We start from the raw sequence: 17,110 nt of genomic DNA, 5'->3' as shown, positions 1-17,110 counted from the left end.
AGACCTGGAACTCCCTCCCGACCGACCTGCGCCTGACCCAAGACCACCTCTCCTTCAGGAAGAAGCTCAAGACCTGGCTGTTCGAGCAGTAACGACACCCCCCCCCAGCGCCTTGAGACCCTACGGGTGAGTAGTGCGCTCTATAAATGTCTTGATTGATTGATAATTGACCTGTATTCCAGGACCAGCCTTTTCAATGCCAACTTAAATTGGAGCGGATCTTCTCCAGCTAATTTCAGTGTATTGCAATTCGAGCCCCATTTCAACTGTCATCACAGACCTCGACCTTAGGATATTCAGATTTGGGTCAAGCCTGGATTGCACCTCGTCTAGTTATTTATTTTCTACCTGATGTCCTCATGGTTGGTTCTACGTCATATACTTTTATTGTCAGACAATGGGTGGGTCTCTGCTGGTTCCAGTGGCAAAGCAGGGGTGTCATGCATGGGCCCAAATGCAAGCAAGATAAACTGGTCTCGTCGAAGCCAGCTGGATTTAAAAAAAGAATGATATAAATATGGGTCAAATGGCCCCCTCAGGCCCCTGGGTCCTGCTTCCACTGAGTCTGGTACTATCAGTTGTGTACCAGGTTCAGTGGAAGCAGAACCCTAGCTGATATGAACTAACCTTCTCAATATCCTGAAAAATGTTTGTCTTCTCACTTATTCCTGTTGTACATTACTCAGCCCTTTGATGCATCCCTGCACCTGTCAGTTCTCCATTGTGCTGTTTGCAAATTATAAACATGACCTGTGGTATAGAGGAGGGGCTGAATACAAATAAATACAATGAAACACAGATTTGGAGAAATGAGAGGATCCGATACCTTACATTTCTCTACTGAAAGAAGGACGTTCAGCTATGATCATGTCTGCTGAGGTGGCCATGGTCCCCAATCATGGCACAAGTTTTTACAAGTATAAAGGTAAATCCTATATTGACCCTCACGTATCCACTCCATCTCATTCTTGCTTCAAACCTATACCCCCTAAACATATGGCTGACACACTCCCGTCTCCCATACTTCTCCTGTAACACCTTGTGTACCTATAATGTAGCACTCTTTAGTAATGCGCCCGGTTACACTTTAGGTAGATTTGTGCTTCACGTGACCTCAGACATGCAGTTCCCCTCGGCCTTGAGTGCAGAGTGGTGCAGCATATGTTGCTTTGCAAAAAGGAAACACGGAAGCTGGTGAAGAATGCCGGATCTCTCTAGTGGTCCGCACTCTGCATTAAATATTCGGTTTGAAAGGAAAACAAATACTAATAAAACTGCTTGGCACAGTAAAAATAACTCAAAGGTATTTGTGTAGGGGGGGCGTGGCTAGCGCCCGCAGGAGATGGCGGTGCTTCCGTAGCTCTCTCGGGACAACGAGAGCGGAGACAGACCAGACGCTACATTTTCACCATGCACAGCCGCTAAATTGAGGGATAAGACGTGGGAAACCCTGAGGAGTAAAGTGAAACCCACTTCGAGCCACCTCAAGGGACGTCGCCAGTAAAAACTTGTAAGTGAGTTACGGCGCGGCTTCACTGAACTTACGGCCGCCATTTTATGCTAACCGCTGACGGAGCTTAACTCCAATGCGGGCTTTTAGCAGTTTGGTCGTTGCGCCTTCTATGCTTACCAATGTAAACTCCTTAATTACCAAGGTATTCTTTTATTCTTCGGGACATATCAGGATGAATTAACCTTCTTGACTCACAAACACAGTGTTTTTTACGGCTCTGTGAAATTCGCGACCACCATTTTGTCTATTTTTCTTCGCCCAACGAGCACCACTCCAATGCGACCCTTACAGACTCATCTTCTTTGAAAACCACCGCTCAAGAATATGACATGAGCATTCTTATTACTAGTTTGAAGTGACATCCTCACTAGTGCCTCTCCGTGCCTCTCATTGGTTTTCTCCCCCTCTTCCAGCTCGCACATCCATTAACTTTCCATGTTTTCTTCAGACAAGCTACTCTCAGTGCATTGAATGGTCATTTACCTTAGCAATGCTTTATTTGAGAAATTGCACTGTTTGCACTGCTTTATGAATATCACATCTTTGTTCCTTTGGATATGGCTTGGTTGAAATAATATGTATTTTTTATCCATATGCCTTTCTCACATCAATTTAATAATAGTCCATGACATATTTTCAGGATGTTTGATAGATTTCATGCTTTATAGCTCTTTCTTCTGACCGTCTTATGCTATTTTTTTATGACTGCATGCCATGTCTCTCTTTCCCCTGTTCCTCTTGACATACTGATGGAGATGAAATTATAATAATACTGCAGTTTATTTGCTGCATATTCTCTGTGCACCTTTTTACATGCTTCCCTATTTGTATTAAGGTAGGGTGTTAAACTTTATGATACTGTATTTTGAAAATGTGTAATTCCTGACATTTCATTTCAAAGAGAACTTATTTAATTATGGGGAGGTTATCTAAAGGTCTACAAAACCCCACTTCTTCCTCTCGTGAATTCCTGGTTCATACTAGTTCTTGTTACCAGTGTCTAAACATGGATGTCTCACCAAACTCCTCACCTAAAGGTGCATCAGCATCAAATACGAATTTGACTCATAACACTACCAAAACATCGACTAAAAGGTTGAAGAATGATCCTCCCTCTCCTCCTAAGCAATCTACTTCAGTTACAATGGACCTGTTGTTAGAAGAAATTAGGGCTCTACGCCCTTTTATTGAAGACACTAATTCTCAGCTTCAGATACTTTCCGAAAAGTGGTCAACTGTGGAGAGTTGTGTCACTACACTAGAACAGAATGGTGTTTCCTTAAATTCTTCCACTTCCAAAGTTGACTCTCTTTGCACCCAAGTTTTGCTCCCACACAAGCAACTGGAAAGTTTGGAAAACAGGAATAGGATAAATAATCTCTGTATATACTGCCTACCTGAAGGAACAGAAGGCTCTGATCCAATCGCTTTCTTCAAATCTTCCATTCCAAAACTTCTTCATCTACCAGACAGTACTGTTTTAAATATTCAGAGAGCTCATCGATTGGGTCCTCCGGTGAATTTGACATTGTCTTCCTCAACAAGAAAACCAAAGGGAGTGATCCTTTACCTTCTTGAATACACTGACTTATTAAAAATCTTGTCTGCTGCTAGAGCAATGAAACCCATCACTTGGTCAGGGAACACCTTATTTTTTTCTCAAGATTATGCTAAACTAACTGCTGATCGCCGCAAAGAGTTCTTAGCGCTAAGGCCACAATTACGTTCAATAGGTGCACGATTCGGTCTCTTCCATCCTTGTTTATTTAAGGTGACCATCAATAACAAAACTGATACCTATGAGTATCCAATAAGACTAAAGAGTTTCCTGCACTCTTTCCACGCTGACTCAATGGATACCACATCTCCATCAAGCTAATAGACTGCTTCAGATATTGTCAAAATTCCACGTTTATCACTGGTTTTCATTTTGTTCTTGACTCGTTTGTAGCTTGTTCACATGTAGACTTAGTAACATTTTTACTCTTATTGTTCTAATTATATACTTAACCTCTCTTTTCTCCTCACATGTTGTTTTTCGCGTGTTCTACCTTCCCTATTGTTTTAAAGTCCTTTGGTACTGTTCTCCTCTCCCACCTCCCTACATGAGTTTTGGACACATTGTTCCGTGTGGTCTCACACCCCTCCACCCCTCGTATGTTTTGGAGTATATGTAAGTCTTTTATCTCATTTACTTTCTTTATCTCCTATGTCACTCACCTTCGTTTCTATCTCTTTTTTCCTTTCTTTCTCGCTCTACATAATTTATTTGCACTCCTACTTAACTCAGAATGTTTTTCTTTCTCTCTCTACTTCCTTGATATTCAAATCCTGTATAAATATTACACTTTTTTCCTTTTCTTCTCCTCCTCCTCCCCTTTTCAATTATTTTACTATACATACAGTTGGTTTGTTGTTAGTTATGGTTTAATTCGCTCAACAGTTTATTTCATTCAGTATTCATTATATTGTTACAGTTTTATTTTATGCCTTTAAAAATTGTATCTTGGATTGTCGGAGGTTTACACTCACCTATTAAGTGATAGAGAGTTTGACTCGTTTACCTAAATTAGGAACAGATATTGCATGCATACAAGAATCTCATCTATCAGCTGAAGAATCTGCAAAGTTGAAGAGAGGTTGGGTGGGTGAAGTCCTTTTTTCCCCGGGTGATGGCAAACGTAATGGTGTCCTTATTCTTCTTCGAAAATCCATTTTGTTTAAGGTACTCTCACAATGTCCAGATCAAACAGGTAGATGGATATTTGTTAGAATTTTGGTGGATTTTGCCCCACTCTCTTTGTTGAATGTTTATGCACCCACGGCAGGAGACCCTTCTTTCTGGACTTCCCTGTTCCATCAAATTACACAAAACTACGATGATAACTTTATCCTTGCAGGAGATTGCAATGAAACCTTTGACCCCTTTATTGATCGGAATTCTTCAACTCCTTTCGTCCCTCATAAATCCCACAAATCATTCACACAAACAATCTGACAACACAAGCTTACAGATGCCTGGAGACTGTGTAACCCCACATTGAGAGAGTATTCCTTCTATTCTCCAGTGCATCACACTCAGTCACGATTGGATTCTTTTTTATATCCCACAATCTTTCTCAATCACTAGTGGCGGCAGATATTGGCTCCATCTTAATATCGGATCATGCTCCCATAACTATTCACCTTGATGTTTTGCATAAACCTACAGCTTCCCGTAAATGGCGTTTTAATAGCACTTTACTTTTAGATCCAATATTCACGTCATCCTTCACCTCTTTTTTTAATGAATATTTTCTTTTCCTTCAAGGGGTTAACATACCTTTTCATGTGGTTTGGGACGCCTTCAAAGCCTCAGCCAGAGATTTCATTATTAGTTTTGTTTCAAAAAAATATAAAAAGGCCCAACAAGTCACTACTGCCTTATTAACTAAGATTAAAATGTTGGAACATTCCTATTATTCCTCCAAATCAAAAGACTGCTTATCTGACCTTATAAAAGCTAAATTCCAATTTAATCAGGATACAACTAATAACGCTTCAAATTATTTGCTAAAATCTAGTGCAAAGTATTACGGGGGTCAGAATAAAGCTGGGAAATTAATAGCTAACTATTTAAAGATTAAACTGAATAAACTCAATATAGAATCTATCTTCGGTCAAAATCATCAATTGATATTCAAAGACGAAGACATTCTAAATGAATTTGTCCATTTCTACAAGTCACTTTATACATCCGATTCTCTTTCCTCTGATCAATCCATATCCCAATTTCTCTCAAAGATCCAGAGTAATCCCAATACGCACTCTGATCTTTCGCTCTTAGAATCTGACTTGTCACAGAAAACGCTCAAGAAAGACAAGGTCCCGGGCCCAGGTGGTTTTACTGTGGAATTCTTTACTCACTTTGCACACTTACTTATCCCTAAATTGCATACTCTCATACTTGTCTTTTTACAATCTGGTGAATCTCAAGGCTCTTTTTCAGATGCCCTTATTTGTATTATACCTAAGGAGGGCAAGGACACACAATATTGTAAGAATTATCGTCCCATTTCTTTGGTCAATATTGACTATAAAAAAATTTCAAAAGCCCTAGCTTTGCGTTTAGAATCTCACATGCCCGAATTGTTAGGAACCGAGCAATCTGGTTTTGTAAAGGGACGACTCATCACAGACAACACTCGCTTATATTTTTATTTTCTTTCTAAAGTATCGCATACTCCCCATTCACTGGCAGCTTTAGCATTGGATGCAGAAAAAGCATTCGATAGAGTGGAATGGCCTTACCTTTTTCGCACACTACGATGGTTTGGATTTGGCCCAAAAATTACTGCTTTAATATCTATTCTGTATTCTAATCCAAGAGCAGCTATATCAGCAAATGGTGCAGTTTCTTCTTACTTCCCCCTAGGCAGAGGTGTTAGACAGGGTTGCCCTCTTTCCCCTTTTCTTTTTAATCTTGCCCTAGAGCCTTTTTTGTTAAGGGTTCACCAAAATAACAGTATTCATGGTTTTACCTCTAAAGAGACCACTGTTAAAATGGCGGCCTATGTTGACGATGTCCTTTTATTCCTTTCACAACCTCAAGCCGCTCTTCCCGCTTTTGTAGAAGAAGTTGATTCCTTTGCATCTGTCTCGGGTTACAAATTAAATAAAGATAAATGTGAGATCTTACCCCTCACCAAATATACTTTCAAAGCTGACTTTACTGCTTCAGCTTTCACGTGGAGTCCTCAGTATATTATGTACTTAGGTTTATATTTTACTCCCTCTATATCAGGAACGATTTCTCGCCGTTTGGAGAATTGTATACAAAGACTGTCATCCCTATCAGCGAAATGGCATCCCTTATATTTGTCTTGGTGGGGTCGTTTAGATACCATAAAAATGATGCTTTCCCCCATAGTTTCATATACAATTTCTAACATTCCATTATCTATTCCTTCGAAATATTTTAATAAGCTCAAATCCATTTTATCTTCCTTCTTATGGGGTAACAAGAAATCGCGTAAGTCCATATCAAAATTGATTCGTCCAAAGTCAGAAGGTGGGACAAACTTTCCTGACTTTCCTACTTATCATAAATCCTTCTTATACATCAAGCGTCAAAATGGCTTTCTGAATCTACCATTAACCGTCCTCGTTGGGCCACGCTTGAACAATCCTTTCTTTCACCATTCTCTTTTCAGGAATATCTTTCCTTTACACGTAAACCGCAATCTGTATCCACCCCTATCATCAAGTATACTTCTAAGATAATACCGCTTGCCTCCCTAACTCCCTTTCTTAATCTTCCTATATGGCATAATAAATATATTTTGATTAATAATAAACCTTTATTTTGGAAATCTTGGAGACAACGGGGCCTGATTTGGGTGCATCACTTATATGATAACGACCATCCTCTGTCTTTTGCACAAGCTCGCATTTTGTTTGCCTTGCCTTCTAATCTTAGTTCTAAATACTCTTTTATTGAAAACTGTTCAAGCTGTTTGCACACATTATACGCCCTTTTCACCAAGTACTCCCCCTGGATTGTGTCATACAGATAAATTAGGGACCCTTATTATTAATGATTCTTAGGCATCCGCTATATATACATTTTTAAACAATTCATCTAGTTTAGGAGAAAAAATCAAGGTAGAAACATTGTGGGAAAGAGATTTAGAATCTTCCTGGTCTGTAGAATTTTGGGACAGTATATGGCTCAAAATCAATAAATCCTCTAGGGCTTTGAATACCACACAGACACTCTTTTTTATATATAGTAGGCTCTTACTCTCTCCATTAATTCTTAATGCACAGCACTTTCCTCTTCCGGATACTTGTTGGTCCTGCTCGTCATCACGCGCTGACCTTTGTCACTTACTTTTCCATTGCAAACTTGTGAAAAAAATTTGGTCTCAAATTAATTCCATTTTTTTTATTCCAATCACCCTTTCTCTCCCTCACATATCTTTTTGGGTAGCTTATCCCCTATTTGGGTAGGTTGTGACTCCAATGTCAAGATAATAGATTTATTGTTAGCAGTGGCCTTCCAACAAATAACCAAAAATTGGAAAGACTTCACCAAATTATCTTACCAAGCATGGTGGTATGCTGTCTGTTATAATCACAGACTGGATACAACATTTGTATACCCATTATACATGGCTGCGAAACGTTTAGACTTGTGGTCACCTGTTACGGTATTCATTGACACGAGCGCCAGACGCTCTCAGTCCCATATTCCTCAACAACAAGAAGTACCTAAACCTCCATGACTTCCCTCATGTTGATATTATGTAGTTTACCCCAAACTATATTTCGTGTTACAAATGTTATTGCCTATCATATGTTTCCTTTATAAACCGATGTTTCATATAATACTGTTATTTTATTTGTACATGATATACCTGACTGTATTTTATGCAAATTTATTTTCTTTACCAATTCTCACTTGATATATTGTATGTAATTCTTTTCTTTTCACTGTTATCGTACATTTTGCGATTAATGTATTCCTTTATTTCAATAAAATCATCTTTGAAAGTAGAAATAAAGGTATTTGTGTAGCATGGAATTCACCTCAAGGCACTTTAAAGTAGCGCCTTGAGGTGCAGCATTATGTTGAGGTCCCTGAAAATGTAATCCTCTGCAACTTGCATGGGATAATAAACTGTCTTGTTGTGAGACACTTCCACTAGCACATCAAATGTAAAAAGTAGAAAAAAGGCATCGGCATAACCAAAAGGTCTGGTTTTAATGTGGTAATGCATGCAAACAGCATCCGCATGGTGATTGCACATTAACGCCAAACTTATTGGCTTTGCAAGTGCATGTCATAGAGATGTTAACCAAAACAATTACATTATGAGTGAGATGTCTTGCAATTACGTTGAAACAAAGCAAGTGCAAATGAGGTGTACCATTGCTTATTTATACCAGACACTATATAGAGGAGGCAATCGTCATGGGGCCTCCACTTTCAGTTGAAGAAATTGTGAGCAAAAGGACACAATGTGGGCATGTGGGAAAATTCATATCTTTTAGAAAAGACTGTCTAATTGATCAAGGATGCAGTGGCAATGTAATGGCCTCTATTTGCTTCTGTAAGAGTATAATCGTACACCATCTGTATAGTCTTGAAGTGACTGGCTGCGAAATTGAGAACTAAAATAATGGTAGCCACCCAGTTAGCTTTATCTCTATAATGGAAAAATCACAAGAGGTTCATTGACCTGCAAAACGGCCAATCAACATGTGTCAGTCAGCTGAATGGTGAATTGCCATGTTTTAGCCCTCATTCATGCTGTCAATCAAATTGAATACGAGAGTGGAGCTGAACCCAGCAGCCACAGCGCCTTAGTGATGCCGCTGAAAGTCTTTTTTTAAATTATTTCCCTGGGCACTCTTCGAGGGCAGTGGCAGACAAAAGGGTTCCCCATGGATCAAAAAGAAATGGTGGAAGATGCTGCCATTTTTCTTCTCCTGAAGCTCTTTCACTACTTGCCGATCAAGGCCATATCACTCCTGAAAGTGACCTGGAATCATTCAACGGTCATATCATGTATCTACCGTATTTTATCAAGACTCCACAGTCACATTCCAAAATAGCAAACCTCCAAGAAAAAGTGCATTTAGTTTTCTTACCTCCAATAATGGCTGAGCTTCTATTGACTCCATCCAAGACCTGTCCTTCATTGTTTGGAAAGTTGGCACTGGCTACAAAAAACACATGGAAAATTGAAGTTAATCTCACAGCGCATGGCAGAATTAGATGATATTTTTGGGGAGACATGACAATCAGTTACATTTTCATTCACCCTGATTTTTTAATCATATATTTACTCTACTTTTTTTTTCTAAGTGCATATATTACTGCAGATTGGAGTAATTGACCCATCCTGTCAAGGACACTTGGTAAGTTCCAGTTTCCATCGCAGACCACATCTCCACTGTTATGTTTAGCGGGGAACACCAGCACTCCATTCTTTGATAGTGCTTGGATGTCATTGCAATTTTAATAATTCCGGGAAAAGCATGACAAGTAGAATTACAAAGAGGCTATTAGGGGCGTGCCTCATGTTGCTGGCAGCTAATTAGAATAGATTGGTCATGATGTGAAAATGCCTTGAACATATGCAAAGTATGTACACACAACAGTAACATAATCTCTGTAATCCTAGAAACACACTGAAAATGAAGTAAATCTAATGTCTTTTGCTTATCTGAGGAAAAATTATGTTTGGGTATGGCATAGCCTGGTGCATGTACGTATCTGTAAAGACAGACAATACCCTTCACATTGCACAGTATAGAGCTCAGCAAAGGCGCCTAAGCTACATAACAGCCTTATCTGAGTGCAAATATTATTTTACCTCCATTGGGGGCATATAACTATTTGTTGCTGTTCACCCAACGATCTCTCTTTCAATTTCCAATCTCACATTTTAAATCTCCAGTGTAGTTCTTCCTCCTCCCACTGTAGGTCTTATTTCTCTCTTTCACCATTGTTCCGTGGCCAGTTCTCCTCTTCTCTCCCACTACTCTCTTGCTCTCCTCAAACAACAATATTGTGCGAGTCATCTAAAACAAATACATTTATGGATCAAGTTCTCTAAAATGTTTTATCTTATTTTCTAGTCACCTCTCTTTCTACCTTCCGAACAGCAATAGACTAGTTGAAAAACATCAGCCTTTTAAGCGAGTGCTTGATAGGTCCGATATCACTTTTAATTCTGGCACACAGAGCCAATTGAACCGAAGCAGGAGCTAGCAATGGTACAAATAAACATCCTTACAGATTGTAACTGGACTGAAACTTATTGTACAGTGAAAAATATCCTAATGTCAAATGACAGCATTTGAACTTGGCTTACTCAAACAATTGTGCCAATACAGTGTGTGCATGGTGAGGTTGACATGTAGTAGGGCTAGTTTTATCCCATGTACCAATGTAAGGATCCTTTGTAAAATATTGCATTTGTAGACTGGCTAGATGTAGAAAGAAGACGCAAACCTCTATGATGAATACGCACTTGTATAGCATGGCTACCCAAGGGCATCCCAGCGCACTATGCGATTATATATAAATCTATTATACACGAAATGCTCATTACTCACTGACAACATTTCGGTTGTGCTATCAACAATTAAAATGCAAATCAGCGCTTGTATCTACATATTTATCTAATAATGGCATTAAGCCTGTTTCTAAGTGCTGGACTGTTGGTGATAAGAAGAGTGAGGTAATTTAATCAAGGGAAATTATTGTTAAAAACCTAAGTCAATGACTACTGGCGATTGCCCTACACCTAATCACATCTAACTGGAAACAGGCTGAGAAACTAACTTTCAGAGCTTGGTGGAATGATGTTTGTTTCCATCATAGATTAGATACCAGTAATGTTACACCTGTTTGTTTAGGTATCAAAAGAGACCTTTTGTGGCTCCCTTTAACTACATTTTTATCGTCCTCTGCCTTAGCCTCCTCTCCTATAATTACCTCGGATGAAGTTAGAAAACCTCCATAAATTCCCTGTTGTCTTTTTCTCTTACATGTTTTATTGATTAATTTCTGATATTGCTCCTTTTTCCATATTATAGATACTTTGTTATATTTGCCATATTATATTTATTACTACAAATGATATTTCTTTTAGAATTGTGTTTTAGGTAATATTTTCGTCTTTCCTTCCACTCTCCCCTTTCCCCTCCTCAATTTCTGTTGATCATTCATGATTTGCATTGTGTTTTATATATTTTTGCCTTTTCTTTTCATGTATTATTATTCTCTTTTCTTCAATAAACTACAAACTTAAAAAAAAAAACCTAAGTCAATGGAAAGACTGTCAAAAACATTGCTACCCCGTCCCTCCATGTTAAGATCAAGTTTTCTAAAGCAATATCTCTCTGTGTTCTGATCCTGCTAAAAACAGACAGACTCGGAGCTCTGAGCCAGATAATACACAGACTAGGAATTGTCTTATTTGTCTTCTCTGACTAATGTCAATACGCTGTACTCTGAACGTGCTCATACCCCGTCTGACTCAGAGGTATTTGTCTGATAATATGTCCACCCTGAGCCAGTTTAAGAGTACTCAGAGAGCTTCAATTATATGCCCTGACGAGACAATCAAGTCATTATTTATGATGAGCCGTGGCGTGTAATAGCATCAATTTCTGATGTGAATTACGACTCCTGTACTTTAGCATTATACGACCGTCGTCTCTGCACAGCTGTAGTACTTTTACGGGAAAGTAGTTTTACGCTTGATTTAGCTTCTGAACTACGTAACGAGTCTGTTAAAATTGATTGCACTTTGGAACGCCACACGGGCAGATGTGTGCATTTTTGTCTCTGCTCCTATGACGCTTTTCAGGTGCTAATGGGCACATGCATCAAAGGAAATTGCATTCGCAAATGGTGCGAATCGCAAAATTCGGCCGTTTGCGAATGCAATTCCCGTTTTTGAGATGCATTATCATTTTTGTTATTTTCGTAATTTAAGAAATCGCAAAATTGCGATTTCTTAAATTGCGATTGCATTTAAGGAATCTCAAATTGAGATTCTTTAAATGCAATGCATCAAATTTTTACAATTTGCGAATTCGCAAATAAGAGGAACAAATTACCATGAAGTTGACCTTCATGGTAATTTGCGAAAACTTTGAAAAATGCACTTTAGTGCAATTTTCAAAGTTCCATTTTACACACACACATGCCCTTGGGGCATGTGAGTGTGCAAAATGAACTTCTAAGCCCCTGCACCCTTGAAATTGCATTCTTAATTTGCGAATTTCTAATGGTGAATTGCAAATTAAGAATGTCTTTCCATTCATTCCAATGGGCCTCTAGGCCCATAGGAATGGATGGGGAGGTATTCCTTAATTGCGATTCTCAATTAGAGAATCGCAATTAAGGAATTTTAAGAAATCGCTATTTTTTTAGCAATTTCTTGATGCATTGCATTTTGCAATTCCTTAATTGCGATTCCTTATTTTTCGCAATTAAGAAATCGCAAAATGCAATATTGATGCATGTGCCAGTATGGGTCTTTTGGACTACATTCACTAAAGTACCCAAATAGTAATGCACTGCTTAGGAATTCAAAGAGTACAAATCAACAAAAGAAAAGGAATGATACATTTATCTTCTACACTTTAGATTTCAAAATCAGGAGTCAACACGGAAAATAGCGTTTTTAGGCAAGACATTTTTTACAGTTAAGATAAACAAAAAACGTTGGTAAATAAACACAATGTGAATAGTGCTTCTCACAATACCCATGTTCACATGTTTGGGGGCAATTCACAAACATAAAGTAGTGTATCGCACCCATGAAAATACGCTTTCAAATAGGTGAAAGTTTACTATTTTTTGGTATTCACAAATATACCTAGTAGTATACACTGGTTACTGTTTTCCAGGGACTGTCACATGTCTCCTGGGAATGTCATGTCAGGCTCGCATTCCCTCATGGCATAATTCTACACAGCGTAGAATAGGCACTGGAGAAATGGTTTTATTACCACAAAATAGGAACCCCAAGGTCTACATCAAACAGAACAAGACCTTGGCTAAAACCTCCTCTCTGAGAGGGAGGAGCACAGGGATGTTTTAAGAAGAGGTGTACTAATTACCGCAAAAGAGCTAAACTGTGGTGAGAGAAGCAGAGCAAAATAAATGAAAATGTGTGGTCTACAACTAGCTCCAGGGTTCACAAAAGACTTTTAGTGCGTCTCTGTGCCAGGATTAAAAACCAAGCTAGAACAGGAGGATATTCAACCTGCTTCAAGGTGTAATCTCAATGGTGGGTTGACATGTTTCAGCCTATTACACTCAATAGAAATGTAGCAGCTTTCTTCAGGACCTTTTATTGAAGCTTTTGTGTGGCATTATGCTCATGTATAGGAAAGTGATTAATGGAAAACACAGAGATGCAAAACCAGTGTCTTTGTGGCAGCAGCCACGTAATTGGAGAGCCACTGGTGATTTTACCACTCTCGTCGGGCTTTCATACCTCTACTTTTACCCTGGCGTGGTGCTCAAGGAGTCATCATGACATTGTAGCAGTAATTTTGTGCTGCTTGCCACGCCACAGAGAAGGCATGATGTAAACAGAACAAAAAAAAGTTGGAAAATAAACAATGCTCACACTGTGAATAGTGTCTATGTACGACAGTACTACGTTTTCCAAGTCAGACATAGAACACAGCTTCTCATAGTGCCCACATTCTCTAAGACGTATGGAGGCAAGTCACAAAAATAAAGTAGTGTATCATACCCATAAAAGGGCTCCTTCAAATGCGTGCTAGCTTACTTTTTTTATATTCACAAACATTCCTTGTAGTATGTCTGGAAAGTTTCACCGGTTACAGCTTTTCAGGGATTGTCACTTGTCTCCTGGGAATGTCACATCAGGCTCGCATTCTCTCAGTGCATAATTCTACAGAGCGTAGATTATGCACTGGGCAAATAGTGCATGCTGTGCAAATGCACATTTTTTAATTATCTTCTCTACTGGAAAGTCATTTTTCCCCATTGAGAAACTCTTTGATCTACCTCTGCTCCGTATTTTGGAGGGGACTCGTTCCCCTTTCCATCCTTAGAGGAAACAATTCACAATTTTGGGAGCATTCATAAACTTACAAGGCTTACTGTTCAGTGTTCTGCCCATGCATGGACGTTAGTACAGCATAATTCTCAACAGTCTCTCTGCTCCCCTTTCCTGCCAAAGTCCTCAAGAAGGCCATCAACCACCAACGTACAAAACACCTGGAAAGAAACAAGCTGCTGGACGCCTTCCAATCTAGGTTCAGTGCCAACCAGAGCACCCAGACCACCCTGATCACTCCCACTGATGACATCAGAACGCTCCTCAATGGGGGAGAAACAGCAGCTCTGATCCTCCACACCTCTCAGCAGCGTTTGATACAGTATCCCACCAAACACTCATTAAAAGACTCCACCACAACGGGATCCAGGGAGATGCCCTCAAATGGATCACATCCTTCCTCACAGGACAAAACCAGAGAATCCGCCTATCTTCCTTCACCTTGGAATCCAAGAGCATCATCTGCTGCATCCCTTAAGGTTTATCCCTCAGCCACACACTGTTCAACACCTACATGACTCCCCTGGCCAACATCGTCAGAACCCGTGGCTGCAACATCATATCCTACGCAGACGACACCCAGCTCATGCTCTTGCTGTCAGAAGGCCCCTCCACTGCTAAGACCAACTTCAACAACTATATGACGAGCATTGCCACCTGGATGAAGACCAACTTCCTGAAGCACAACACAGACAAGAAAGAATGCTGATTGTTGGGAACAACACCTCCCGGTGGAGCAACATCTGGTGGCCCTCCAAACTCAGACCCATACCAACAGACCACGCTTGCAACCTAATCATCATCCTAGACAGCAAACTCCCCATGAAGTGCCAGATCAATGCAGTCTCCTCTGTTTGCTTTGACACACTCCACATGCTCTAAAAGGTCTTCAGATGGCTCTCCGCCGAAAACAGGAAAACCAACACTCAAGTCCTAGTCACCAGGTGACTGGACTACAGCAAAGCATTCCACCACCCAACTCCTGAAAAGACTCCAGATGATAAAGAACTCAGCAACCTACTCACCTTTGACTTTCTGAGATGGACCCACATCACCCCCCACCTCCAGAATCTCCACTGGCTTCCTATTTAGAAAAGATGCCAATTCATGATGCGGACATACGCCTTCAAGGCCGTCCATAAGCAAGGACCAGCATATATCAACCAACTCTGGAACTTTCACACACCTTCCAGACACCTGCCGTGCCCATCTGCCAAAGCCACAGTGAAGGATGATCCTTCTCCTACCTTGCGCAAAGTCCTGGAAGGACTATCCCCTTCACCTCTGAACAACTTCCTCGTTCACAGAATTTAGAAAGGACCTCAAGAATTGGCTCTTCGACTGATCCCTGCATGATTCTAGCACCCGGATATACTCGCAGGTGATTAGCAAAGCTCTACAAATCAGAGTTTATTGATTGATAACAGCAAATAAATTCACAATAGTAAACATATTCATGTCCGTCAGGATTTCTACAGTGAATTTATGGAGGCATTTGAGGGCATAAACATACATTTACGGCCAAACGTTTCCTTGTGCATTTCCCCTATGTTCTTTATAATACCAAGATGTAATATGAGCCCTGCTCCTGATATTACCCAGTAACACAAAAAGATGATGGATGGAATGCCGATCATTGTCAAAAATTCACATTAGAACTGAGATCTGAGCCTAAATAAAGACTTTTTTGGCTCATCAAGCCATTCCACTTTGTACCCAGCCATATGCAAATCAGTCTTAACCCTGCTCCCCATGGGAACAGCCCAGCCCACACCGCCATGCCAGGTCCCCTCTGTACTGGAAACAAGCTTCCTGGGAAAGGTTTTGGGGTATCACTCCTCATCAGCCAGGATATCTTGAATCCAATTGCATAGTTAACACGGGACCCACGTCTGGGCATACCCTTCTCACCTGTGGTGACTATAGGAACACAAAAAGATGATGGACGGAATGCTTAACATTGTGAAACATTCATCCTTCTACGCTTTGCTCCGAATCTCCCAAACGAAAAAAACACTGCATGCCCACAAATTGTTGGTTACCGCCTCGGACCTATGCCCAGCGAATGCCACCATTACTATCTACAACAATGGTATGATTCTTATACAAGCCTCTAACGATAATCTCGATATCATAGACAGGTTCTTCCCTACTCTCAAGAAAGCAGTAAACAGTAAAAATAGCACCCTCACCTAACCCTCGCATCTTCAGGATTTAGAGGCCGCCCTAACTCCTCTTCTTCAAAATACCACATCAAACTCTCTCATTCTGACAAATGTCGTTCCTGACATTGTGCCCAGCCCCCCAGACACGTCTGATCCAAATACACATGGGTCCTCTGGCCCAGGTGAGACTGGGTTGCAGCCACCAACCCCAGCAGTGCAGAAACCCACAGTACTCCCTACCACCCAGTCCGTTTGGTCGAGGCCACACCTGGATCCCCCAGTCCAGTATAGACAGGGTTCGTTTTTGCTACCAATCTCTTCATGAAAGACGCACCACTGTTATCCCTGCCATCCTCACGGGATGGCACCAAACGGGATGCCACCAACACCGACCTCCTCTCCCGAATTTCATACAAAGCGGATTGCTTAGATTCCCCTCACCCACTGTCCTCCTCAATATCTGAGGGGACCCTTACACCCGCTATACTCACCCCACCCATCCAATCACAGAGCACCATGACCATTCCCCAACTTCATGAGGAAGCCCCTATCCGGCTGCCTCGCCTATATACCACACCACTCATGGACGGTGACCCCACAACAAACCTCCCGGTTCAGCTTCCCGCATCGACCCCTATTGAAGTTATCCCCAAGCAAATGGAGAACGTGATATTGCAAACTGAACCTACTGATGGATCGCCCTCCATAATGGATCATACATCCATACCTAATGTAGATATCCTCAAGCAACTGGAGAACATGACCACGCAAACTGACACTACGGGCGGGTCGCCCTCCATAACTGATCATATACCCACACCTACTACCTA

At 40.6% G+C, this 17,110-nt stretch overlaps 1 protein-coding gene across 2 annotated transcripts in view; it reads right to left on the bottom strand.

The window, feature by feature from the left end:
• The window catches only part of CNTNAP2 (contactin associated protein 2), a 2,169,461-nt gene that overhangs the window by 31,748 nt on the left and 2,120,603 nt on the right, over positions 1 to 17,110 (bottom strand). For both annotated transcript variants that reach the window (XM_078663547.1, XM_078663548.1), the window contains one exon: positions 9,149 to 9,220. In XM_078663547.1, the coding sequence (XP_078519673.1) occupies positions 9,149 to 9,220 (72 nt within the window). The remainder of the gene's footprint in view (positions 1 to 9,148; positions 9,221 to 17,110) is intronic.

Source organism: Lissotriton helveticus, chromosome 10 (genome assembly GCF_964261635.1).
Source record: "Lissotriton helveticus chromosome 10, aLisHel1.1, whole genome shotgun sequence".
NCBI lineage: Eukaryota > Metazoa > Chordata > Amphibia > Caudata > Salamandridae > Lissotriton > Lissotriton helveticus.
The sequence above is the reverse complement of the archived record's forward strand: the minus strand, read 5'-3'. Positions and strand labels throughout refer to the sequence as shown.